Here is a 26,893-nt window from a genome sequence, read left to right as displayed (position 1 = left end):
AGAAAACATGGAATAATAATAAATCTTCTCAATTCTCACTAGCCAGAAACAACTACTAAAACATTTTTGTTAAGAGGAAGTCGCTCAGTCATGTCTAACTCTTTGCAACCCCAGGCTCCTCTGTCCGTGAAATTCTCCGGACCAGAATACTGGAGTGGGTAGCTGTTCCCCTCTCCAGGGGATTTTCCCAACCCAGAGATCGAATCCAGGTCTCTTGCATTGCAGGAAGATTCTATACCATCTAAGCCACCAGGAAAGCCCAAGAATACTGGAATGGATAGCCTATGCCTTCTCAATGGGATCTTTCTGACCCAGGAATCTACTCAGGAGCTACCAGGGAAGCCCAGATTTTTATTACTTCCTCCAAATACTTTTTGTATGCAACCATATTTAACAATAATATTATATATTATGGTTTTACCCAGAGTATACTTCACAGTATTTTATAAATAGGGGGCTTCTCAGATGGCTCAATGGTAAAGAATCTGCTTACTAGTACAGGAGACATGGGAAATGCAGGCTCAATCACTAGGTTGAGAAGATTCCCTGAAGGAGGAAATGGGAACCCACTCCAGTATTCTTGCCTGGAGAATCCCATGAACAGAGGAGGCTGGTGGGCTATGCGATCCATGGGTTCACAAAGAGCTGGACACAACTGAGCACATACACCACAACCATGCTATAAATAATTTTTGTAAAAAGTTTTATTTGAACTACTATTTTATAGTGGTTCCTACATTCTTCTAAGCTATCTTATCCTAGAAATCCATTGTGGCAGCCATATATCTTATGACTAGCATAGATTTTTTTGTCTTTTTCTTCATATTTTAACATTGGGAGGTTTACTCTATGTCTGTCCATTTTTTTCTTTTTTTAAAGTAATTTTGAGGGAGAGTAATCTCAATTGTACAAGGATTCGAAATTAATTTTAAATCATGTTGTTGCATTCCTCAAATTATTCAGAATTAAGTCAAGTGAACTGGGGGGAAAAGCAACATATTCAATATTTGTTAGTCTTTTCACCAAGGCATGTGCTTTTTGTGTCCATTCATTCAAGCTTACTTCTAAGTAAGTATCTGATAAGGGGTTCATCCCCAAATCATGTAAAGAGCTCCTACGATAGCTAAAAACAAAGACAAAATCATGTCTGACAAACTCATTTTACTATGTGCTAAGGAGTTAAATGGAGGTTTTTCCAGAGAGGATATACAAATGGCCAACAGGTATATGAAAAAAAAAAAAAAAGATCAATGTCATTAATCATCAGAAAAATCCATATTGAAAACACAATGAGATATTACCACACATCTGTTGAGATGGCTATTAAATAATAATAATAATAAAATAACAACAAAAGACAGCAAAAGTTGAGAAGGATGTCAGTCACTTGCACACAGTTTTTTGGAATGTAAAATAGTGCAATTGCAATGGAAAGCAGTATGGAGTTGCTACAAAATTTAAATTTTGTAGAAATTTTGCAAAATTTAAAATATTCTACAAAATTAAAAGTAAGACTACTTTTCATATAGTCTTGGGGAAAAGAATTATTTGACCATTGTGGCAGTGTTCCCAAGGTAATAAGTAACTTTTTCTATGGTAATTCAATTTAAAAATAGATAAAAGAAACACATGGAACAAAATGAGGGATTGATTTTAAGGAGACACATTTGCAGATTTTTTGTAAAATTTGAGCTTTTTTTTTTTTTTTCGGATAAACTATAACTCAGTGTAACTTGCCAAAACCTGTTGTCTTCAGTCTTAACTAGTGCCAGGCTGTCATCAAATATCTGGTGGAAGGAATCCTAAGAGTAGATTTCTGAGCAAAAAAAGTTTAAAAATTTGTCAAAGCAGGTCTTGAAAACCCCAATTTGTGGAGTAATAGTAAATATCCAATGACATTTTTCCTTTCCATGTGCCTCTAGCTTAAAACTTGGTTCTGAATAGCATTTGACCAAGCCTGAATCTAATCTCTTTGGTTTTAATTGAATAGATGACAGGGTTGAGCATGGGAGGCACAAAGAGATAAATGAGGGACATGACTGTGTGCACAAATCGGGGGGCATGCCTCCCATAACGGGCAGTCATGGACACACCAATCTTGGGCACGTAGAAGATGAGCACAGCACACAGATGTGACACACACGTGTTGAGTGTCTTTAATCGTTCCTCCCGAGAAGCAATGGCAAGTACAGAATGCAGGATGAGCACATACGAGAAGAGAATGAGTGCAGAGTCCAGGCCGAAGGTAGATATCACAATGATGAGACCGAAAATATTGTTGATGGTTATGTCACCACAGGGAAGGTGGATGAGATCCGGATGAAGGCAGTAGGCATGAGACAGTATATTGGCCTTGCAGAAGGACAACCTCTTCAGAAGGAGAGGCAGTGGAAAAATCATACAGAAGCTGCGGATGATGGCCCACAAGCCCATGCATACAACACGGGAATCTGTGAGCTTGGTGGTGTAGCGCAGAGGGTTACAGATGGCCACATAGCGGTCAAAACTCATAACCAGCAGGACCCCTGATTCCATGAAAGAGAAGAAGTGAATAAAGAACATTTGAGCCATGCAAGAATCAAAGCTGATCTTCCTTAAGTGGAAGCAAAATGTGGCTAGCACGGTGGGCAGTGTGGAGAAAGACACACCTAGATCATTAACTGAGAGCAGGGATAGGAAGTAGTACATAGGCTGATGCAAACTCTGCTCCTCCTTGACAATGAAAAGGATAAGGGCATTGCCCACAATGGAGACAGTGTAGAGGGTACCGAGGAGCAAGAACATCCAGTGTTGGGAGGTCCCCAGCTCTGGGAGCCCTGTCAGGGTGAAAGTTGGCAACTCTGAGCTGTTGTAGAGGATAGCTCCCATGCTGGGAGGACTTGTACTGGAGGACTTGTACTGGAGGACCACCTCCTGTAGAGAAGACAGACGTACAGTTTATTGATGAGCCTATTTTAAGTCTCTCTTATGCCATCCAGACCCTTAGTTTATAGCTTAATCAATTTTGTTTACCGCATCACTCCTTGCCCCTTTTGCTCCCCATGGTTTCTGGAATTGTCTAAGTGTTTTCAGGTTATCCAGCTGGCTCAACAGGTCACATTCCCTTCCTCTGTACCTGTGCCTATCCCCACCATGCTTTTCCTCACATTCAAAGCTATGAACTTGTTATCAATGAACAGGCATCACTTTGTGCAAGACCTAAGACATCATGCTCCTCACGACTACTTCCTGGACTGTTCTGAACATTCCAGTTACTTATCAAGCTGTAAACTTTTCCTTTTCCCATTCTCTCACTCTACTGTCTCTACTGATAAGTAGCATCTGCTCATTATCATGACTCTTGGGCTTTCTTACATCTACACAGTCTCCCAGTTCTTTCTTGCTTTTATCCATACAGAAGATAGATGGACAGGAAGATATAAATCCACAGAGACAATCTTCCAGACATACATCAAAATGCACTAGGACCCCTTATATCCACTCATCTATTCATTCTTCAATCCACCTTATGGCATTCATTTTCACCATGAATAACTTAATATACTAAAGTATTTTCTTAATAATTTCCTTCAGATCTAAATAGAGCCTGAAAGTCACATGACTAATAATCAGTTCTCTTATCCATGGCTATACAGATAATTGGCTCTTATCTGTGTTTTCCATCTCTTTGAATAATACTATTATTATGACTAAGTTCAAGATGCAAAATTTAAATATCACGTTACCATGTTCTTTCTTTTGTTGTTGTTATTGTTGTTGTTCAGTCACTAAATTGTACCTCATTTTTTGAGACCCAAAGGAAGGCAACATGCCAGACTCCCCTGTTCTTCACCATCTCTTGGAGTTTGCTGAAATTCATGTCTATTGAGTTGATGATGCCATCCAACCACCTCATCCTCTGTCGCCCTCTTCGCCTTTTGCCTTCAATCTTTCCCAGCATCAGGTTCTTTTCCAGTGAGTTGGCTCTTCACATTAAGTGGCCAAAGTATTGGAGATTCAGCTTCAGCATCAGTCCTTCCAATGAATATTCAGGACTGATTTCCTTTAGGATGGACTGCTTTGATTTCCTTGCTGTCCAAGGGACTCTCAACAGTCTTCTCCACAATCTGAAAGCATCAGTTCTTCACCACTCAGCCTTCTTTATGGTCCAACTTTCACATCCATACATGACTACTGAAAAAATCACAGCTTTGGCTGGCAGACTTTTGCTGGCAAACTGATGTCTCTGCTTTTTAATACCTTATCTAGGTTTGTCATAGTTTTCCTTCCAAGGAGCAAGCATCTTTTAATTTCATGGCTGCAATCACCATCCACAGTGTTTTGGAGCCCAGGAAATAAAGTCTGTCACTGTTTTCACTTTTCCCAATCTATTTGCCATGAAGTGATGGGATCAGACACCATGATCTTTATTTTTTAATGTTTAGTTTTATGTTCTCTTTCACTTTTATCAGGAGGCTCTTTAGTTCCTTAAGCTACTATTTTAAATGGGTCAAGATAATGAAAACAATGACCAAACTGCTTCTGCCAGCACTTTTGCCCATTTGTTATTTAACTTATATGCACAGTACCTCATGAGAAACGCTGGGCTGAAAGAAGCATAAGCTGGAATCAAGATTGCCAGGAGAAACATCAATAACCTCAGATATGCAGATGACACCACCCTGATGGCAGAAAGTGAAGAGGAGCTAAAAAGCCTCTTGATGAAAGTGAAAGAGGAGAGTGAAAAAGTTGGCTTAAAGCTCAACATTCAGAAAATGAAGATCATAGCATCTGGTCCCATCACTTCATGGGAAATAGATGGGGAAACAGTGGAAATAGTGTCAGACTTTATTTTTTTGGGCTCCAAAATCACTGCAGATGGTGACTGCAGCCATGAAATTAAAAGATGCTTACTCCTCAGAAGGAAAGTTATGACCAACCTAGATAGCATATTCGAAAGCAGAGACATTGCTTTGCCAACAAAGGACCATCTAGTCAAGGCTATGGTTATTCCAGTAGTCATGTATGGATGTGAGAGTTGGACTGTGAAGAAAGCTGAGCACTGAAGAATTGATGCTTTTGAACTGTGGTGTTGGAGAAGACTGTTGAGAGTCCCTTGGACTGCAAGGAGATCCAACCAGTCCATTCTAAAGGAGATCAGTCCTGGGTGTTCATTGGAAGGACTGATGCTTAAGCTGAAACTCCAATACTCTGGCCACCTCATGTGAAGTGTTGACCCATTGGAAAAGACTCATGCTGGGAGGGATTGGGGGCAGGAGGAGAAGGGGGACAACAGAGGATGAGATAGCTGGATGACATCACCAACTCAACGGACATGAGTTTGAGTAAACTCCAGGAGTTGGTGATGGACAGGGAGGCCTGGCGTGCTGCGATTCATGGAGTGGCAGAGTCGAACACGACTGAGCGACTGAACTGAACTTACAGCTTCACACTTCAGATCCAAGAAATCACATTTTTATACCATAACAATCTTATTCTAGTGAATCCCATGGCTCTATTTCATTCTCTATTCTGGTTAGGATAGTATTTCCAGAAGGCAGATCTGAAAATGGCACTTTTTTGATTAGGAACCTTGAATGCCCCCTCATTATCAAACAATTCAAACCTAACTCACAAGCCTAGGAATAAAGGTCCTTGTGGTCAGTACTAAATCAATATTTCTGTTCTCAGTTCTCAACATTTTCCTTACTTGTACCTCAAATACCCAGATTGGTCTATTTGCTGTTGTTCAAACATTAACTACAGCTCCTCAACTGCCACAGTTTCCCAGAATATGTCAACATACCCAATCCATCTTCCAGGTCCCAGGATCAAGGATGCCCTCCTCCTGCATGAAGATCTGACTGGTCACTGCAATGGAGGTAACTGCTCCCCTCTCCTCACCACTCTCAGAAGCGGTAGCTTTGCATCTCCCTTTGTGCCTGTTTCTCTGCCTGTTCTGCATTAGAGCTTCCTATTAAGGAGTTACGATAGTTCCTGTTGAATTATTAAACTTGTCTCCCTTTCTGACTCACCAGCTCCAGGAGACCAACACTGACACTTATTCATTGTTTCAGTCCCTGATGTGCTCAGTGCAAGCCTCAACACAGGAGACGCACTCAGTTTGTCACTGATCCCACAGGATTTTGATTCTCTTTGTTGTAATTGGAGGGGCTAAGGAACTTTGCTAATGGGGTAGTGAAGATCCAAAAGTAAACTGTTGTGAAAACCCTTAGGACCAAATACTTAGCCACTGAGTTCTAAACCTGCTCTAAATCCTCTCCTCCTGCCTTTATTTTGCTTCTGTTCCTTCACCTGCATTAGGACTCCCCTATCCTTTCTTCTCAGGATGTGTTCTTTTTCCTCCATTCCATATTCATAAAATCTTTTTGCTTTTCCTATCAGCAGTTCAGTTCAGTTCAGTTCAGTCGCTCAGTCGTGTCCAACTCCTCGCGACCCCATGAATCGCAGCACATCAGGCCTCCCTGTCCATCACCAACTCCCAAACTTCACTCAAACTCACGTCCATCGAGTCGGTGATGACATCCAGCCATCTCATCCTCTGCCATCCCCTTCTCCTCCTGCCCCCAATCCCTCCCAGAATCAGAGTCTTTTCCAATGAGTCAACTCTTCACATGAGGTGGCCAAAGTATTGGAGTTTCAGCTTTAGCATCATTCCTTCCAAAGGACACCCAGGACTGATCTCCTTTAGGATGGACTGGTTGGATCTCCTTGCAGGCCAAGGGGCTCTCAAGAGTCTTCTCCAACACCACAGTTCAAAAGCATCAATTCTTCAGCTCTTTCTAAACATTTCTGTTTGCCCCTGTATACAATATGCAGATACCCTTGACTTGGAGGGGTTTTTTTTAGCACTACTTAGGGTCTTGCCAAGTGTCTTCCAATGTAATCAATGTATTTTTATAACCATCCACCCATACTCATTTATTCTAAGAAAAGAGTGGGGGAGTGAGAGGGTGCATATTCTTAGAAGACATCTACATCCAAACTACAGCCTAATAAGGGAGAATCCCTGCAGAGAAACAAATATATGAAGTGGAAAGCATGACAAGATTTCAGAGAATAAGAGTAACAAATGGAAAATAGAGAACCATAAAGTGATTCTTTAAAGTGAAAATATGCAGAAAAAAATTTTAAAAACTGACTCCTCTTGGGACAAACTTTCTGTCTTCATATTGTCATATTATAACAATCAAAATTTCTAAGCTAGCCAAAGTGCCTCGGAGCCTGAGTCTGGAGTGTCTGACACTTCACTTTACCTACCTGAAAGATCTCTGTGCATGGAGGGTACAGGGAAGGAAAGGCAGCTGTGGGAGCCTGCCCATACCAACCCCCCCGCCCCCGCCTCCTCTGCCAACTCCCTTGCTTGAGCAATATAAGGCTGTATCCATGAAGTCCCTTGAGTATTTATCAGCTCAGGAACTCATGGACTGCTGAGAATATGGAGCATCTGCCGTGCCCCTCCCTCACTGACTTGGTAGTTCATTGCTCAAAGGGATATTTAGAAACAGAATGATCAGAACTGGAAGTGACATGCAAGAATATTGTATCTAGTCCCTCATTTTATAGAAGATGTCCTTAAAACTTAGAAAGGAAAAGAGTTACTACAATTTTATACAGCTTTTTAGTGGCAGAATATTTAAACCTACATCTTCTAAGTTAGTTTATGGCCTTTCCACTCTATAACTATGACCAATACCCACAAGAAATGCTGCATCCTATCTGTGTCCTAGGCAGATATTATTATTATCTATATTTTGTACATAAGGAAACTGAGGCACAGAAAATTAAGTATATTTTTCAAAGTCACAAAATATATAAGTGGCAAGGCTAGCATTTGAACATAGGTGCTCTGAACCATTATGTTGTATGGCCATACTGTGAGTTCAGATGATTGATAAGTGCCTCTGTTTCCTTGTCTGTGGATTCCTTCTTAGCTTAGCATGGGACTAGCACACCAAGGGTGCTCAGTAAACAGCTACTGAATGAGTAGACGTGACTTCTTTGTCACTTGATATCTCCCAGATCTCCAGTCAAACTAAGACCATCGATGTTACATATGTTTAACCAGAGAAGGCAATACACATAAAGGACAAGAATTGTAACATTTTTCAAAGCAGCACCACTGATTGAAATCACACCAACTTGGATTTGGGAATCAGAACATCTGAGTTCACCTCCTGTCCTTTGCTGACTAGCTATGTGATCCTGGTCGATTAATCTATACTGTGCATCTCAGTGTCTTCACCTTTAAAGCAAGAATAATAATTTAGCCACTTTGTAGGCTTGAGGATAAGACATAATGAGTATTAATAATAAAATATATAATAAAATAACTTTGGAACCTTGACTGTCACATAGTAAGCTATCAAGAAATGTTATCCTCAGTATACTTTGCAGCTGGTAAATGAGCACGGTCTGTGCTGTGCTTAGGCTACTTCAAATGACTGGTGCAGTTAGTCCAGTTGAATAAAGAGACCCTGTGCCTGACAATTAGGCCTGCAACAGATAGATATACTGTTATTTTGTTTTAAACTAATTATCCCATATTATCGTTTGACTGCAGAGCAGGTTTCTGGTGAATTTGGATAAACGGAGCAAAAGTTTTAGGTGTTTCCACTATGCATCAGGGAAGATGAGTCTGTTGGGGCCAAGAATCAAGCCCCATAGATAGAGACATAGGCCCATCACAGCCCATAGTCACATCTGAAAGGGAATAGCTCTCCCAGGATAAAATCATTCATCACTTGAGAGGACCATGTGGAAAGCACCTTGGTAGGATGTCAGCATGGGAACCAACACTTAGACTTCTCCCTTATGAGGCTCACCTTCTATAACTCTAAGGTTATTTTTATTTGCCTTCTTCCCTCTCTCTCTCTCTCCCCACCCCCTCACTCTCACTCTGATTTTACCAAAACTTGTGTACATTCTTTGGCAAAGTAGAAAACACAGATAAATAAATAATAAATCTTCTCAATGCTCACTAACCAGAAACAACTATTTTTTTTAACACGTTCCAAACACTTTTGCTATGGAAATATATGAATGTTTAACAATATTATATCTTAGAGTTTTTACCAACAAAATATCTTGACAGTATGGTATAAAAACTTTTCATAAAATGTTTTATTTAAAATATCACTTTACAGTGGTTTATACATTCTTCTAAGCTATTCTACCCTAGAAACTATTGTTGTAGCCAGATCTCCCTTTTTGATTAGTAATTTTTTTTTCTTCATGTTTTATCATTTGGAAGGTGAAAATGAAGGTCGCTTCAGTCGTGTCTCACTCTTTGTGACCCCATGGACTACACAGTCCATGGAATTCTCCAGTACAGAATACTGAAGTGGGTAGCCTTTCCCTTCTCCAGGGGATCCTCCCAACACAGGGATTGAACCCAGGTCTCCTGCATTGCAGGCAGATTCTTTACCAGCTGAGCCACAAGCAAAGCCCATTTGGGAAATCTACTCTATCTCAATTCTTCTTCTTCTTTTTTTTTTTTAAGAAGTGTTGCGGGGGAGGGGTGTGATCTCTATTTTACAAGAGTTCTAAATTAATGTTTAAATCATTTTGTAGTACCCAGATTATTCAGAATTAAGTCAAATTTACTGGGGGTTGGCGGGGGGAGGAGGGGATTGCATTTTCAATATCTCTCCACCAAGGCATTCATGAATGTGTCCATTCATTCAGTTTTACTTCTAAGTAAGCATCTGATAAGGGATTCACCTCCCAAACATGTAATGAACTACAGTAGCAAAAACGAAAACAGAAACATACCTGGTAATCACATTTTACTATGCACTGAGGAGCTGAATGGAAATTTCTCCAAAGAAAATATACAAAAGGCAGCAAGTATAGGAAAGAAAATGCTCAGTACAGTACAGAAAAATGCATATTTTCAGACACAAAGAGATAAATGAGAGAGATGACCATGTGTACAAATCGGGAGGCTTGCCTCCCATAGCGGGCAGTCATCGGTTAAAATGCAGTCATCAGGAAAATGCATATTTAAAACATGTGCCTGCATGTCTGCATCTGTGCTCAGTCACGTCAGTCATGTCTGATTCTTTGCAGCCCTATGGACTGTAGCCCACCAGGCTCTTTGGTCCATGGGATTCTCCAGGCAAAAATACTGGAGTGTGTTGCCCTTTCCCCCTCCAGGGGATTTTCCCCACCCAGGAACTGAACCAACATCTCTTACTGGTCCTGCATTACAGGCGGATTCTTACTGCAGAGCCACCTGGGAGACCCCTATGAAACCACAAGGGCTATTAAAAGCAACAACAGAGGATAAGAGGTGTTGATGAGGACCATTGCACAATGCTGTTGGAAATGCAAAATAATGCAACTGCTATGGAAAGCAGTATGAAGAGTCTACAAAGAATTAAAAATAGAGCTACCTTCGACAGAGACTTAGGGAAAAAGACTCACTAACCATTATAACAGTGGTCCCGTTGTAATTAGTAATTTTTTCTGTGATGATTCACTTTAACCATGGATAATAGAAACACATTGTGATAAAATGAAGGACTAATTTTCAAGATGTGCATTTTGGGATTAAAAAAGAAAACTGAACAATTATTTTTCTAAATTACAACCCAGTGTACCTCGCCAAAACCTTTTGGCAGATCTTAACTAGTACAAAGTCATCATACATCTGGTGGCAGAAATAAGAAAAGGAAGTTTAAAAAATTGTCAAAACAGGTTATGGAAACTCCAATTTATGGAGTAATAGCAAATATCCTTTGAGGTTTGGACTTTCCACGTTTCTGGCTTAAAACTTGGTTCCCACCAGCATTCGACCAAGCCGCCTTCTAATCTCTTTGGTTTTGATGGAATAGATGACAGGGTTAAGCATGGGAGGCACAAAGAGATAAATGAGGGACATGACTGTGTGCACAAATCGGGGGGCATGCCTCCCATAACGGGCAGTCATGGACACACCAACCATGGGAACATAGAAGATGAGCACAGCACACAGATGTGACACACATGTGTTGAGTGTCTTTAACCGTTCCTCCCGAGAAGCAATGGCAAGTACAGAATGCAGGATGAGCACATACGAGAAGAGAATGAGTGCAGAGTCCAGGCCGAAGGTAGATATCACAATGAAGAGACCGAAAATATTGTTGATGGTGATGTCACCACAGGGAAGGTGGATGAGATCCGGATGAAGGCAGTAGGCATGGGACAGTATATTGGCCTTGCAGAAGGACAACCTCTTCAGAAGGAGAGGCAGTGGAAAAATCATACAGAAGCTGCGGATGATGGCCCACAAGCCCATGCATACAACACGGGAATCTGTGAGCTTGGTGGTGTAGCGCAGAGGGTTACAGATGGCCACATAGCGGTCAAAACTCATAACCAGCAGGACCCCAGATTCCATGAAAGAGAAGAAGTGGATAAAGAACATTTGAGCCATGCAAGAATCAAAGCTGATCTTCCTTAAGTGGAAGCAAAATGTGGCTAGCACGGTGGGCAGTGTGGAGAAAGACACACCTAGATCATTAACTGAGAGCAGGGATAGGAAGTAGTACATAGGCTGATGCAAACTCTGCTCCTCCTTGACAATGAAAAGGATAAGGGCATTGCCCACAATGGAGACAGTGTAGAGGGTACCGAGGAGCAAGAACATCCAGTGTTGGGAGGTCCCCAGCTCTGGGAGCCCTGTCAGGGTGAAAGTTGGCAACTCTGAGCTGTTGTAGAGGATAGCTCCCATGCTGGGAGGACTTGTACTGGAGGACTTGTACTGGAGGACCACCTCCTGTAGAGAAGACAGACGTACAGTTTATTGATGAGCCTATTTTAAGTCTCTCTTATGCCATCCAGACCCTTAGTTTATAGCTTAATCAATTTTGTTTACCACATCACTCCTTGCCCCTCTTGCTCCCCATGGTTTCTGGAACTGTCTAAGTGTTTTCAGGTTATCCAGCTGGCTCAACAGGTCACATTCCCTTCCTCTGTACCTGTGCCTATCCCCACCATGCTCTTCCTCACATTCAAAGCTATGAACTTGTTATCAATGAACAGGCATCACTTTGTGCAAGACCTAAGACATCATGCTCCTCATGACTACTTCCTGGACTGTTCTGAACATTCCAATTACTTATCAAGCTGTAAACTTCCTTTTCCCATTCTCTCACTCTACTGAATATGCTGCTTATCATGACTCCCCAGCTCTCTCACTCATATTTAGTCTCCCAGTTCTTCCATCCCTCCAGTTAGAAGGTAGATGAATAGAAAGATACCTGTCCACAGCGCTAACCTTCCACACTTTCATCAAGATACATTAGATGCCCACACTTTATCTTTTCATCCTTTTATCCATTTATCCTATGGCATTAAGTTTCTGCCTGAATAACTTAGTATACTAGAAGTCTTTTCTTAATATTTTCCTTCAAACTGAGTTGTATCTAGCTCCTGAAAACCACAGGATTAATAATCAGTTCTCTATATCATGGGACTGGTTCTTATCTGTGTTCTCCATTTCTTTGAATAATACTGTAATTTTGCCTGAGACTAAGACTCAGAAATCCAAACATTATATTATTTCTGTCTTTCCTTTATCTACTACATTAAATTAGACCAATGAAAATACTGAACCCTAAGTGCATCTGCCAGCACTTTTCTGCATTTCTTTCCACTTATATTCTTATACTTTGTATCCAAGACATCACATTTGTATGCCCATAATAATGCCCTCTTAATGAATCTCTTTCTTCTATATCATTCTCTAATCTGGAATAGGTCTAATATTTTCAAAAGGCAGCTCTGCAAATGGGACCATTCTGATTAGAAAGTTTGAATGGCCCTTCACTACCAAAGTGTCAAAACCAAACTCACAAGTCTAGAGTTAAAGGCCCTCTGTAGTCCAGTACTATATCAATTCCCAGAATTTCCTACTTGTACCTCAAACTCCCAGACTGGTTATCCATATTAATAATGGCAATATTCTTTGCTATTATTCAGACATTAACTACAGCTCCCCAGCTCCCATAGTTTCCCAGAATGTCTGAACATAACTATTTAACCCATCTTCTGTGACCAAGGATCAACGATGCCCTCCTCTTTCATGAAAATCTGACCAGTCATTGCAATGGAGATAACTGCTCTCCTCTCTTTACCACTCTCATAAGCTGCAGATTTGCATCTCCTTTTGTGCCTGTTTCTCTGCCTGTTCTGCATTAGAGCTTCCTGTTATGGAGTTAGGATAGTTCCTGTTGAATTATGAAACTTATCTCCCCTTCTGACTCACCAGCTGCGAGACCAACACTGACACTTATTTATTGCTTCAGTCCCTGCTGTGCTCAGTGCAAGCCCCAGCACAGGAGATGCACTCAGTAAGTCACTGATCCCACAGGATTTTGATTCTCTTTGCTGTAATTGGAGGGGCTAAGGAACTTTGCTAATGGGGTAGTGAAGATCCAAAAGTAAACTGTTGTGAAAACCCTTAGGATCAAATACTTTGCAACTCTGAGTTCTAAACCTGCCCTAAATCCACACCTCCAGGCTTTCATCTGCCTTTGTTTCTCCACCTGTATTAGGACTTCTCTATCTTTTTTTCTCAGGGTGCATTTTTCCCTCCATTCTGCATTCTTAAAATCTCTTTGTTCTTCCTATATGAAAGCTCTTCCTAAACATTTCTGTTTGCCTCTGTATGCAAAATCCCTGATTTGGAGAATTTTTTAAGCACTAAATAGAGTCTTGCCAAGTGGCTTCCAAAGCAGCCTGTGTCTTTGTATAGACCTCCTCCCTGTACCCACTTGTTTTGAGAAATGGGTAAGAGTGCTTATTTATTGCATAACATCTACCTCCAAACTACAGCCCATTGTAGAATCCCTGCAGAGAAATGAATGTCTGAATCTGAAAGCATGGGAAGATTTCAGAGAACAAGAGGACTCAGTAGAAAATATAGAACCAGGAAAGTGAAAATATGCAGAAAAATTAAAAAATAAAAACACCTGACTCCTATAGGGACAGCCTTTCTGTCTTCAGATTGTCATAACACTCAGGATATCTAAGCTGAGTCAGAATGCCTTAGTGCCCAAGTCTGGAGTGTCTGACACTCCACCTTACCTACCTGAGAGAGTTCATGGAGGGTGCAGAGGAAGCAAGAGCAGTTGTGGGGGCCCTGCCCATACCCCCCATCTCCTCTACCAACTCCCTGGGTTGAGCAATATAAGGCTGCATCCAGGAAGTCCCCTTGAGTATTTATCAGCTCAGGAGCTCACGGACTGCCGGGAATATGGAGCATCTGCAGTGTTCTTTTCTCTCTGACTTCATAGTTTGTTGCTTACATGGGCATGTGGGAATAGGAATGATCAGAACTGGAAATGGCATGCGAGGATATTGTATCTAGTTGCTCATTTTATAAAAGAGATCTTTAGAGCCTAGAAAAGAAAAGGAGCATCTCAATTTTATACAGCTTGTTAGTGGCAGAACATGTAAAACTAGATCTTCTAGGTTAGTTTATGGCCTTTCCACTTAACAACTATGATCAATACCTACAAGAAATCCTATATCCTATAAAAAGTGCTTAAAACCCATGTAAGTTAGGCATTTGGATTTATTATATCTTGTGAAATTCTCTCCTGGATTATCCTTGAAATTGACCCCAAGCATGATAAGAAGCACTGGTTCACTGTGGCTGACCACACACATTGCGTAATTACAGGTCAAATTATAAAAAGTATTTGGCTCGATGAAGAAAGTGTTCATGTATACAGCTGCTTTCTTCACAAATATTTATTGGTCACCTACTAGGGTGACAACATAGGTAATGAGGATTAACTGATAAGGTTTTGAGCTCACTGTACCTGAGCTTCAGTCCACTTACCTTGAGAAAGTTTCCAGCATACATGCAGACTCATTTCTTCCCCTGTAAAATAGGTTATAATTATACTTTAGTCACAGACTGATCAGGATGACTAAGCAACAGAAAATAGGCAAAGACATTTAACCTATTGGCTGCCATATAACTTAATATATGGTGACCAAAGTACTGAAACTCCAGTATTTTGGTCACCTCATGCAAACAGCTGACTCACTGGAAAAGTCCCTGATGCTGGGAAAGACTGAGGGCAGAAGAAGAGGATATCAGAGGATGAGATGTCTGGATGGCATCACCAATGCAATGGACATTAACTTAGGCAAACTTCAGGAGATGGTAAGGGACAAAGATGCCTGGTGTGCTACAGCCCATGGGGTCACAGAGTCAGACATGGCTAGGTGACTGAACAACAAGTGGTTATTTAAACCCTAAACATTTTAGAGAAGATGTGGTACATATATACAATGGAATATTACTCAGCCATAAAAAAGAACAAGCTAATGCCATTTGCAGCAACACAGATTGACCTGCAGTGTGTCATCCTGAGTGAACTATGTCAGACAGAGAAGGAGAAAAATCATGTGACATTCCTTGCATGTGGAATCTACAAAGTGATACACATGAACTTACAAAATAGAAAGAGACAGTGTTAGAGAACAAACTTACGGTTGCCAGGAGGAAAGGGATAATTAGGGAGTTTGGGATGGGTATGTACACACAGCTCTATTTAAAATGGATAACCAACAAGGGCCTATTGTATAGTACAAGGAACTCTGGTAAATGGTATGTGGCAGGCTGGATGGGAGGGGAGTGGGGGAGAATGGGTACATGTATATGTATGGCTGAGTCCCTTTGCTGTCCACCTGAAACTATCACAACATTGTTTGTTAATTAGTTATAGCCCAACACAAAATAGAAAGCTTAAAAATAAAATATAATATAAAAGAAACTCAAACGTTATGTCCTGAAAGTAAAACCCCTGGGAGTGGGTATTAAACTAAGTATACCAAGTAGTAAGTTATTGAATAGCTTAAATTGCTCAGTTCTAGGAAGATACTGGCAGATAAACCTAGAAGGAATAGTGATGCATACTTGAACCAGATCAGGGAGGGTGTAAAGGGCTGAGATTAGAAAGAACCTTTCATATACCTAATATTGATCTGAAACTAAACAGGTGGAAAAATGCAATAGCTTCTCAACAATCCCACTCATACAGAAGTCAGATCAAAGGACTTAACGCATCACCTAATATACCCCTAGATTTGCTCATAGTCACACTGATTGTCATGGGAGAAGGTCAGGAACCACCCAAACCCTAATCAACAGGCATGGATTTATGTGAATTCTCTATTGTTTGTTTTTCATTGGTCTTTTTTTTTTTAATTTTATCAAATTTAAAAAAAAAGGTACTTCATTTTTATTTATGACAAGGTCACAATCCCTACCCTACAGACCTACAGTAGATATATATTAACAAAAGTAACTATAAATCAAGTCATTCATTTAGCATTAGACACAAATTTATTCCTGGGAATGTATAGATGAATCAATATAATAATTCATAGTCAGGTCTGGAAGACTCCTAAGGAAACATTTATAATATCTCAGTGAAAACAATAATAATAGATACAAGGAGATTTTAGAGAAGAACAAAGGAATGGAATCTGCAATATTCTAGGGCAGTCAGATGAGATTTCTAGGTGCATGTAATAACTCTTCTGATTTTCAAAGAATGGGCAAATTTTTTTTTTTTAGTTTTTTATTTTTTTAATTTTAAAATCTTTAATTCTTACATGCATTCCCAAACATGAACCCCCCTCCCACCTCCCTCCCCATAACATCTCTCTGGGTCATCCCCATGCACCAGCCCCAAGCATGCTGTATCCTGCGTCAGACATAGACTTGCGATTCAATTCTTACATGATAGTATACATGATAGAATGCCATTCTCCCAAATCATCCCACCCTCTCCCTCTCCCTCTGAGTCCAAAAGTCCGTTATACACAGCTGTGTCTTTTTTCCTGTCTTGCATACAGGGTCGTCATTGCCATCTTTCTAAATTCCATATATATGTGTTAGTATACTGTATTGGTGTTTTTCTTTCTGGCTTACTTCACTCTGTATAATCAGCTCCAGTTTCATCCATCTCATCAGAACTGATTCAAATGAATTCTTTTTAACGGCTGAGTAATACTCCATTGTGTATATGTACCACAGCTTTCTTATCCATTCATCTGCTGATGGACATCTAGGTTGTTTCCATGTCCTGGCTATTGTAAACAGTGCTGTGATGAACATTGGGGTACATGTGTCTCTTTCAATTCTGGTTTCCTCGGTGTGTATGCCCAGCAGTGGGATTGCTGGGTCATAAGGTAGTTCTATTTGCAATTTTTTAAGGAATCTCCACACTGTTCTCCATAGTGGCTGTACTAGTTTGCATTCCCACCAACAGTGTAGGAGGGTTCCCTTTTCTCCACACTCTCTCCAGCATTTATTGCTTGCAGATTTTTGGATCACAGCCATCAAAGAATGGGCAAATATTTTTAAAATAAATGCAGTAGGAAAAATGCCAAAGGATGCCAAACATGGCATATGTAGAAGCATCAACACAGGTATGAGACCTTAAAAGGAAACACCAGGGAAAAGTGGGTATAGAATTGTGTAACTATATATTCAAAAAGGTAAAAGGTCAAATAACCCTCCACAGGACCCAGATCCAATACAGTAATCTCTCCTATGCCCTATACTCCTCCAATCTTGTGGTTCCAGAAGGCTCTCCAAGAACCAGCACCAATGGAGAAAACGTCTTCTCTTTCTGCTCCATAAAGTAAATATTCTGGTATTTGCTTCCAGTGGCTCAAGCAGACACATAGACTAGATGGACTCTGGATGCACTTCTGGCTCATAAAGATGGGTGACCCTAATCTTGCTTAAAGAGACTAGGTATAACTCATCTTATAGCTTTAAAATAATGAGTATTAAACCAATAAAACTACATGAACAGCGGAAGTTAAGTAATAGGAAGAGGATAAAGAAGCCCAGGGGCTTACCCTGGTAGCTCAGATGATAAAGAATCTGCCTGCAATGTGGGAGACCTGCGTTTGATCCCTGAGTCGGAAAGATCCCCTGGAGAAGGGAATGGCCACCCACTCCAGTATTCTTGCCTGGAGAATCCTCATGGACAGAGGAGCCTGCTGGGCTACAGTCCACGAGGTCACAAAGAGTCGGAAATGACTGAGTGACCAAGCAGCAGCAGCGAAGCAGCCCAAAGCTCTCTTCAGATATATCTGATGACCTGGCTGAGCAGAGCCCTGTGATGGGGAGCATATCACTGTAATCACAGTCCACACCAGCGAAACTGGAACAGAGTCTGAGCCTTTTCTCCATGTTGGCAAGTTATAAATCCAGGCAGAGCCATGAACTTCCTACTTAATGTGCTAAATAGATAAAGACTGTCACCAGCAATCATCTGTTGTTCCTCTTTCAGATGATGCAGGTTTCTAAAGTCAAGAGAAGGATGCTGAGTATCTTAATTTATAGAATGTGATGTGGAAAATATTAGCCCAGAAGTTCCCAAACAGCTTTTCACAGGTACCTAAATGAGCCAAATTGTTGCTTTCAAGTCCCTCGGATTTAAAGAAGCAAGAAAAATATTGGCACTGAAAGCATATCATCCACTTATTATGGCAGCAACTTCTTCATAAATCATATTTGTAACAGAGCCAAAATCACTATACAGCAACATTCTTTCAAAGAATATTTATTGAAGCACCTATTAAAGGTGAGACACAATATTAGCACTCTGTTAATCTATGGCTACACTCTCTATAGTACATAAAGTTTGAGCAATATAAAAATATAAGATACATTTATGACATGTTTGAAAATTTCAAGTACAATTTATTTTTTATTCACTATATTCAGATTATTATGATGCATATAATATTTAGATAATAAACAATATGACCTTTATATAAAATTATTCTTTAATGAAATTATGATCAGTTTTAGGGTAAAACATTGTACCATATGGTAATTCAGTGAAGCATAAAGAGATAGTTGGTATGCAAATATAATCATTTATTAACTCATTCCTCAACTACCGTATATGTTAGGTATGTTTCAAGCCCTGTTAGAGACTGAAAGGTACAAAGATAAATAAAACTAAATTGCTTACAATTTAGTTGAGGAGACAAAGTACCCAAACTCTCTGATATGACTAAAGTACATTTCGAGTACAATGGAGACAGAAAGCAGGTATAGAACAGTTCTACTAGGGATTCAAGAAAATCTTAGACAAAACACCTCTTCAAACTGTGGCTGATGCACATGATATTTTGATGCCAAATATTGAATTTTACATTGATTCTTGCTGAATAAAAATAATGAATCAATAAGTCACATGTACTATTAGAAAAATTTTAAAGCGGTTCATTTTGTGTACTCCTTAAAACAAACATGTTAGGTAGATGAATCAGAGATCCCATTTTACAGATGAGGAAACTAAGACTGAGTTTAGTTCACTTATTCAGTAAGTCACCTCTATGGATGGGTTAAGTAACCTTACTGTGGAGAAGATTTCACAATACATATGTGCAGCAAATCATCACATTTTACACCTTGAACTTATAACAGGTATATGTCAATTACATTTCAATAAATCTGGGGGAATCAAAGAATAAGGGGAAAATATGTCAACTTTCATTTGCATTTCTGTCTGTGTATGGAGCATGGAAGGAGAAGAAACACTTCCTAATATGAAATTCTGACTTAAGGAAATTCATTAATAATTCATATGTTCATCTATTAATTTTTTCACTCTTGATTTCCTCCTGCTATTCATTCATTATTGTTTATTCATCCATTTTTTTCATTTATTCTTTTATATTGCTGTCACATCATTAGACACTATTTTAATGAAGGCTCTACAGTGGTCCAGTGTGGATGGACAAAGTTTTTGACACAGTTGCTCCTTTAGGGAGCTCAGATTTCTTGAGGGGAAGCAGATAGATATTAAAGAGTAAGAGAAAGTTTCAGGAGAGATATAAACAAAGAGTCATTAATTTCAATGGACTTTGGCAGGGTCAAGTGCCTACATATTTCAGGGTCTCCCATGTGAAAAGAACATGCCCAGAAATCCTAAAATCTAATTTTGACTACTTAAATATTGTAACATTGTATTAGGGTAAACAGAACCAATAGATAAACCATCAGATAAACAGAACCAATAGAATATGTGTGTAACTAGATATCTTAAATTTATTATAATGAATTGGCTCTCACAATTACAGAGACCAAGAAGTCCAGATCCAGGAAAGTCAGTGGTATAGTTCCTGCCCAAATTTGAAGGTTTGAGAATCCGAAGAGCTAATGGTATAAGTTTCAGTTCAAATATGAGACTGAAGGCAGGAGAAGACTAATGTCCCAATTCAAAAACATTCAGACAGAGATTCCTTTCTTATATACTCTGCTTTTTATTGTATTTAGGAATTCAGCAGTTTGCATAGGCCCACCCATACTGGGGAGGGAAGTATGCTTTACTCAGTTTACCAATTCAAATAATAAACTCATCTAGAAATACCCTCACTAAAACACCCAGGAATAATGTTCAACCAAATACCTAGCCTTGAGGCCCAGTCAAACTGACACATAAAATTAACAATCACAACTGTCATACTTTAAAACTTTTCAAACAGCACCATAGCAAGGTCTCTGGTTTCTGTCAACATTGAAAATCAATCATCCAAGCTTAACTTACATACTGGTAATGATATGATAAATAGCCCATAATTATTCCAGCTGTGCCTCTGTCTTTTTCAGAATTGTTCAGGCCCATAACCAGAAGTCCCAGCCATATCACCAAGTGTCCTGAAATGAATTCCCTGGAAAAAATCTCCTACCTTGTAGTGGAGTTTGTCATTCTCTAGTTTATTCTTAAAAAGAGATCATTTTTATGTCTCTAGAGAACATTAATATAATTGATTGCTGGATAAAACCCAAGATGGTCCAGGCAAGAACTGACCCAATATACTACAAGTTTGATCATAACATGTAAAGGGCAGCACTAGCATCCTCCAGAGTGACCCTCTCCTCTTTGGGTGTCCCAATGATTCTGCCCCCAACATCAAATCCTTCAGGGCTTCTAGGTAAACCAAACAGTCAGGACCTGACCCTGAAGAGCATCTTTAAAAGCCTGTGCTGTATCTCCTTTGTCTTAATGGGGTAGATGATGGGATTGAGCATGGGAGGCACAAAGAGGTAGATAAGAGACATGAGGGTGTGAACAGCATGGGGCAGGCCAGCACCAAAGCGATGTACCATGGACACACTCACCATAGGCACGTAGAAGATGAGCACAGCTGGGACATGGGACACACATGTGTTAAGCGTCTTGAGGCTCTCCCCTGGGGAGGCAATGGCTAGCACTGACCGAAAGATAAGTACATAGGAGAGAAGAATGAGGGTAGAGTCCAGGCCAAAGGTGAAAAGCACAATGGACAGTCCATAGTGGCTATTGAGGGAGACATCAGTGCATGCCAGCTTAATCATATCTACATGAAGGCAGTAGGCATGGGAAAGGATGTTCCGGGGGTGGCAAAAAGTTAATCTGTGCAGCAGCAGTGGGAAGACCAAGATGAGGGCAAAGCTTCGTAGGACAGTACACAGGCCCATGGCCACAATGCGGGCATTGGTGAGCACAGTGGCATAGTGCAGTGGGTTGCAGATGGCCACGTAGTGATCGAAGCTCATGGCCAGAAGGACGCCAGACTCTGTCCAAGAGAAGAGGTGGATGAAAAACATCTGGGCTAAGCAGACATTAAAAGGCAATCACCCAGGCCCGGAGGCAGAGGGTAGCCAGCACAGTCGGCAGTGTGGAAAAGGACACCCCCAAGTCATTGACAGACAGTAGGGACAAGAAGTAGTACATGGGCTGGTGCAGACTTGGCTCCTTAACAATGAGGAGGATCAGGACGTTTCCCACAATGGCGATGGCATAGAGCAGAAGGAGAGGAAAAGATAGCCAGGGCTCCATGGCCTCCATTCCTGGGAAGCCCGTCAAGATAAAGATGGGAGCATCAGAGACATTGATCTTGAAGTTGCCCATGAGAGGCTGGGGACAACTGTCATTAGCCAGTATAATTTTTTGGAGAAATTACATCATATGTTTAAGACTATACTGTTCCCAGGGAGGAAAAGAAACACTTAGGTTCATAAATCATTATTCATAGATTTTATTCTTAAAATACACTGGGAGGATGACCAGAAGGTCATGAAACTCTAGTAGCTGAGAAAAAGAGGTCTTTCTTGACATCTTTCAGAAAAGAGTCAATAAGTACTCAGGGTGGTTGACCAGCTCTTTAAGTCTTACTGGTAGTCTTCTAGTTGACTTCCTTATGACCATTATCACAGCTTCCCTTCAAATGTGGATTGGAGAAAGTGTTCTTGCCTGGACAGTCCCAGGGATGGGGGAGCCTGGTGGGCTGCCATCTATGGAATCTCACAGAGTCGAACATGACTGAAGCGACTTAGCAGCAGCAGCAGCAGCAGCAAGAGATGTAAACACTTATATCCAACCTGACAGACGAAGAACCAAGGGTGCAAGGAAGGAAAAGGAATTACTCCAGGTTTTCTTGGGAAGCAGTTACATGACTAGAGCTGTAACTTAGCAATTCAGTTCCCATCCTGAGGTGACTTTGTGATCCAGAGTCCCACATTTCACACTGGAAGGATACATGAAGGAAGCCTGGTGAGTCAGCATGTCTCAAAAGGCATCATAGTCTTACTAGTAGAGCATATAGAATCAGAACGTTTGATTTCTAATGCTTTCACTTAATAGCAGTATGACATTAGGTAGATTTCTTAAACTCTCTTCTTCAGTTTCTTTATTTTTTAGATAAAGATAAAATAGAGTTGCCCTATTCATATACATACATGCTGTATAAGGTAAAAGGAGAGAAAGAGAAAAAAAAATTGAACTTGGAACATGTCACATCCATAGTAAGAATTATAGAAGTACTGCTATTATTATCATTTAAAAACATTTTTAGATGGAAAATAAATTATATAGCATGCTTTCTTTGACAAAAGTCATGGAATATATTTACATTAAACTTAAATATGCATTTTAAAATCACATATTAGCACATAATAAATTATGGTAGAGACAAGCAAAAATAAATTGTAAAAGTTAAAGAAAAATTAGGAGAGAAAAAATTATAACATGAAAAACATCCTATTCATTAACTTATTTTTCCTATGAGTGGTTAAAAACAGCATTCTTTGATTTCCACAATAGATCATAATTTTTCATCTCACAGACTTTCAAGTTCAACAAGAGTAGATGATGAGAAATGTTTCCTTGACACCGGACCAAATGAGGTTGTGAGAGGGGTGCTAAAAGGGTAATCAATGCATCTTGCATCTTTTCCTTTGGTCTCTCACACAGGGGAGTTACAACTATCTGGGAAAGAAACTATATTTGGGAATATTTTATAATATTGCTCTGACATGTCCAAAATCCTTTAATACACTGTGATAAGTGACTCTGCCTATCTGTTTTGGAACTTACTAGTTCTCCTTTGCCTCTCATGGATAATTTCTAACAGTTAAGTGTAATTACCCACCACTGATTACTTTATTATTTTAAGTGAACCCTGGGGGAAATTTTGCTTTTTCTCTTTCAGAAGCTCAGTATCACATCAATGAACAATCAGATTAGAAATCAGAGAGAAATTCTCTACCAGTGCAATAAGTGTCCGGAACAAAGTTTTCAGGGAATTACTGCTGAAGAATGGGGATGCTGAATAGCAGCATTGGGTTTGAAGAAGTAGGGAGGATGAATGAGCCAGATAAGCCCTGGGAAACCTGTACAGTGTGATGACCTCTTTTTAGTACACATAGAGAAACTGTCACTGAGGATTTTAGAGGAGACAGTCTTAAGGACATGCATGGGTCACCCACTTCTTGAGCAGCCCACTCTTGAGTTCCACTTTATCATGTCACATGTTCTACTCTAAGAAAGTCTCAAATTGCCTTAACTAAAAACCTCCTGCTCCAGAGTAGGGCCAGGTTTAGTACCTCTTTCCTGTCCTAAGTAGAGATGTTGCTGAAGTTCAGCAAGTGCTCTTCTCTGTTCCTTAATATTTTTTTCTCAACGTTCATGCCAAATAGAAAGTGGAGCAGAAGATGGAGAGAGAGGTGATAGAGGGAGAAGGATTGAAGGGAAAGAGGAAAGACAGAGAGTGAGGAGGAGGCAGAGAAAAGAGGATAAATATAGGAGAAGTAACACTGGAAAGGGACAGGTTGGGTGAGAGAAAGGAAGTGTAAGACCAGAGAAGGGATTTTAGGGAGACAGTGGTTGGAAAATTAAACCTGGAGAGGGAGAAGAAAGAGAAAATAAAAATGAAGACAGAAGAACAGTGATAGGAGAATGCCCCAACTGGACTCTGGTGCTCCAAGAGGATTGGGCTATATTTTCTCCAAGTGAGGGCAAGGCTGTAGAAGATGTTACACACACCACATTTTACAGGAGTTGCCTCTCAGGCTCTGAGCCATGGAAGAGCTATAGTAAAGCCATAATGTCTCCCAGCTAAGCCGATTTGGGAATAGGCTCCTCACAGTGGGATCCCAGTAGACACCTCTTGCAATCTATTCCCAAGGTTGTTTCAGACCTGTCTGCAAAGGCCAAGACAACACAACTGTAACTGAGCAGGACCCTGTGGGGCCTTCCTAGGGCAGACTCCTCCCCCATGTCCTTTGCCTGCCTCTTTTTTATACAAAAGCTGTAGTGTCCCAGGACTCCCCTGAGTCACAAAAAATTCAGCTCAAGAATTAATAATAATAATTGATATGAGCATGCACTGACAAAAGTAGCAGTTGGGCCAGGAGAACTGGTAACAATTCAATCAGTCGTATGGCAGTTACAGAATCTTTAGTTCCTCCCTGAAATACATAGAGAATTGTATCTGATGCACATTTCCTCAGTGGTTAAACAGATACTGAACCCCCCACCAAATGGAAGTTAACTACTGGATAACCATAAGCATGTGGCCCCCAGTCTGGCTGGAGCCCAAAGATTGATAATGTTAACCCTGTGACACTGTCTTACACCTTCAATTCAGTTCAGTCACTCAGTTGTGTCTGACTGTTTGTGACCCCATGAATTGCAGCACGCCAGGCCTCCCTGTCCATCACCAACTCCCAGAGTTGACTCAGACTCATGTCCATCGAGTCAGTGATGCCATCCAGCCATCTCATCCTCTGTTGTCCCCTTCTCCTCCTGCCCCCAATCCCTCCCAGCATCAGAGTCTTTTCCAATGAGTCAGCTCTTCACATGAGGTGGCCAAAGTACTGGAGCTTCAGCTTTAGCATCATTCCTTCCAAAGAAATCCCAGGGCTGATCTTCAGAATGGACTGCTTGGATCTCCTTGCAGTCCAAGGGACTCTTAAGAGTCTTCTCCAACACCACAGTTCAAAAGCATCAATTCTTTGGCACTCAGCTTTCTTCACAGTCCAACTCTCACATCCATACATGACCACTGGAAAAACCATAGCCTTGACTAGATGGACCGTTGTTGGCAAAGTAATGTCTCTGCTTTTGAATATGCTATCTAGGTTGCTCATAACTTTTCTTCCAAGGAGTAAGCGTCTTTTAATTTCATGGCTGCAGTCAACATCTGCAGTGATTTTGGAGCCCAAAAAAATAAAGTCTGACACTGTTTCCACTGTTTCCCCATCTATTTCCCATGAAGTGATGGGACCAGATGCCATGATCTTCATTTTCTGAATGTTGAGCTTTAAGCCAACTTTTCCACTCTCCACTTTCACTTTTATCAAGAGGCTTTTTAGTTCCTCTTCACTTTCTGCCATAAGGGTAATGTCATCTGCATATCTGAAGTTACTGATATTTCTCCTGGCAATCTTGATTCCAGCTTGTGCTTCTTATACCTTACCATCAACCAATCAGAGAATTGTGCACAAGCTAATCACAGACCCTGAAATCCCCCTCCCTCACTTTGTCTTTAAAAATGCTTTGCTGAAACCCATTGGGGAGTTTTGGATTTTGAGCACTAGCTGCCCCAGACTTCTGCTTGGCACCTTCCTCCAACAATAAATGCTGAACCTTCCTTTACCACCTGCCAGTGTTAGTAGTTGTCAGTGAACTGGCTTTACTGCCTGTAGGAAAGTGGACTTCAGTTTACTTTCAGTAACACCTTCTCTCCTCCCAGCTGAGCAAGGCTTAGCTGCCCCCACACCAGGTCCTCATGACCCCTTAGATCTCCTCCAGGGTGGGTTCCAAGGGCTCTGAAAGATCAAGAGTATAACTGCCAATAATATAACTAATTCCTCCTGACCTTCAGCTCTGGGGTTTCTTTTCTCCATGCCAAGTCTCCCTTCTCTTCTTAAGGAATTTTCAGAAGCCAAAATGTAGATTTGGTTAGAACTGCAAGTGATAGAAACACAATAATCATCAATAATACTCTGTGTTTATAATTTTCCTTGGACTCCATCAAGAAGTTCTTAAATATTGTCATTTTCAATCTTAACAACCAAATTTGGAGAGAAATGTTATCTTCCCATTTTACTGGTGAGAGAAATTAATTGCCCAGGAGGTCAAATTAGGTTCAAAGTTATAATACCACTGAGTAGCAGAACTGGAGAAGAAAATGTCAACCCACTCCAGTATTCTTGCCTGGAGAATCTCACAGGCTGAGGAGCCTGGGGAACTACAGTATATGGTGTCACAAAAAGTCAGACATGACTGAAGTGACTGAGCAAAAGCAGAACTGCATTCAAACATAGATCACTCACTTAATCACTTAATCACTTTATCACTTAACATTTTCAGAAAACCTAATAAGAATTTTTATCCAGTAAAGACCCTGGAACATGTTTCACCTACCTGTTAATCATTACCATCTCTACCTTTTTTCCTTTTTATCTTTTTTTTTCCTACTTAATTGACTGTCTTTCTACTTGTGCCTCTCTCTGCAACATCCCTCAAAAATAGAGGAAACTAAAAAGGAAAAGAATAAAAGAAGCTAATTCAATCTTTCTCATTCTCAT

At 40.4% G+C, this 26,893-nt stretch overlaps 3 protein-coding genes across 3 annotated transcripts; all 3 read right to left on the bottom strand.

Moving 5' to 3' along the window:
• Nucleotides 1-1,923: 1,923 nt before the first annotated feature.
• Nucleotides 1,924-2,868, bottom strand: LOC128060547 (olfactory receptor 51I2-like). The gene has a single exon (XM_052652950.1). It carries the CDS (start codon nt 2,866-2,868, stop codon nt 1,924-1,926), a length of 945 nt encoding a protein of 314 aa, XP_052508910.1.
• A 7,903-nt stretch (nt 2,869-10,771) lies between these two features.
• On the bottom strand, nt 10,772-11,716 carry LOC128060548 (olfactory receptor 51I2-like). Its single transcript, XM_052652951.1, has one exon. It carries the CDS (start codon nt 11,714-11,716, stop codon nt 10,772-10,774), a length of 945 nt encoding a protein of 314 aa, XP_052508911.1.
• A 9,270-nt stretch (nt 11,717-20,986) lies between these two features.
• On the bottom strand, nt 20,987-21,932 carry LOC128060634 (olfactory receptor 51I2-like). Its single transcript, XM_052653018.1, is given in 2 exon segments — nt 20,987-21,649; nt 21,651-21,932. Coding segments are annotated over 2 exon segments (945 nt in total).
• Between the last annotated feature and the right edge of the window lie 4,961 nt (nt 21,933-26,893).

This window comes from Budorcas taxicolor, chromosome 15 (genome assembly GCF_023091745.1).
Source record: "Budorcas taxicolor isolate Tak-1 chromosome 15, Takin1.1, whole genome shotgun sequence".
Lineage (NCBI taxonomy): Eukaryota > Metazoa > Chordata > Mammalia > Artiodactyla > Bovidae > Budorcas > Budorcas taxicolor.
This window is presented reverse-complemented; position numbering and strand designations above follow the sequence as displayed.

Bases quoted from the DNA above. Each gene is read 5' to 3' on its own strand.
- LOC128060547 (XM_052652950.1), bottom strand. From the start codon at position 2,868: ATGGGAGCTATCCTCTACAACAGCTCAGAGTTGCCAACTTTCACCCTG.
- LOC128060548 (XM_052652951.1), bottom strand. From the start codon at position 11,716: ATGGGAGCTATCCTCTACAACAGCTCAGAGTTGCCAACTTTCACCCTG.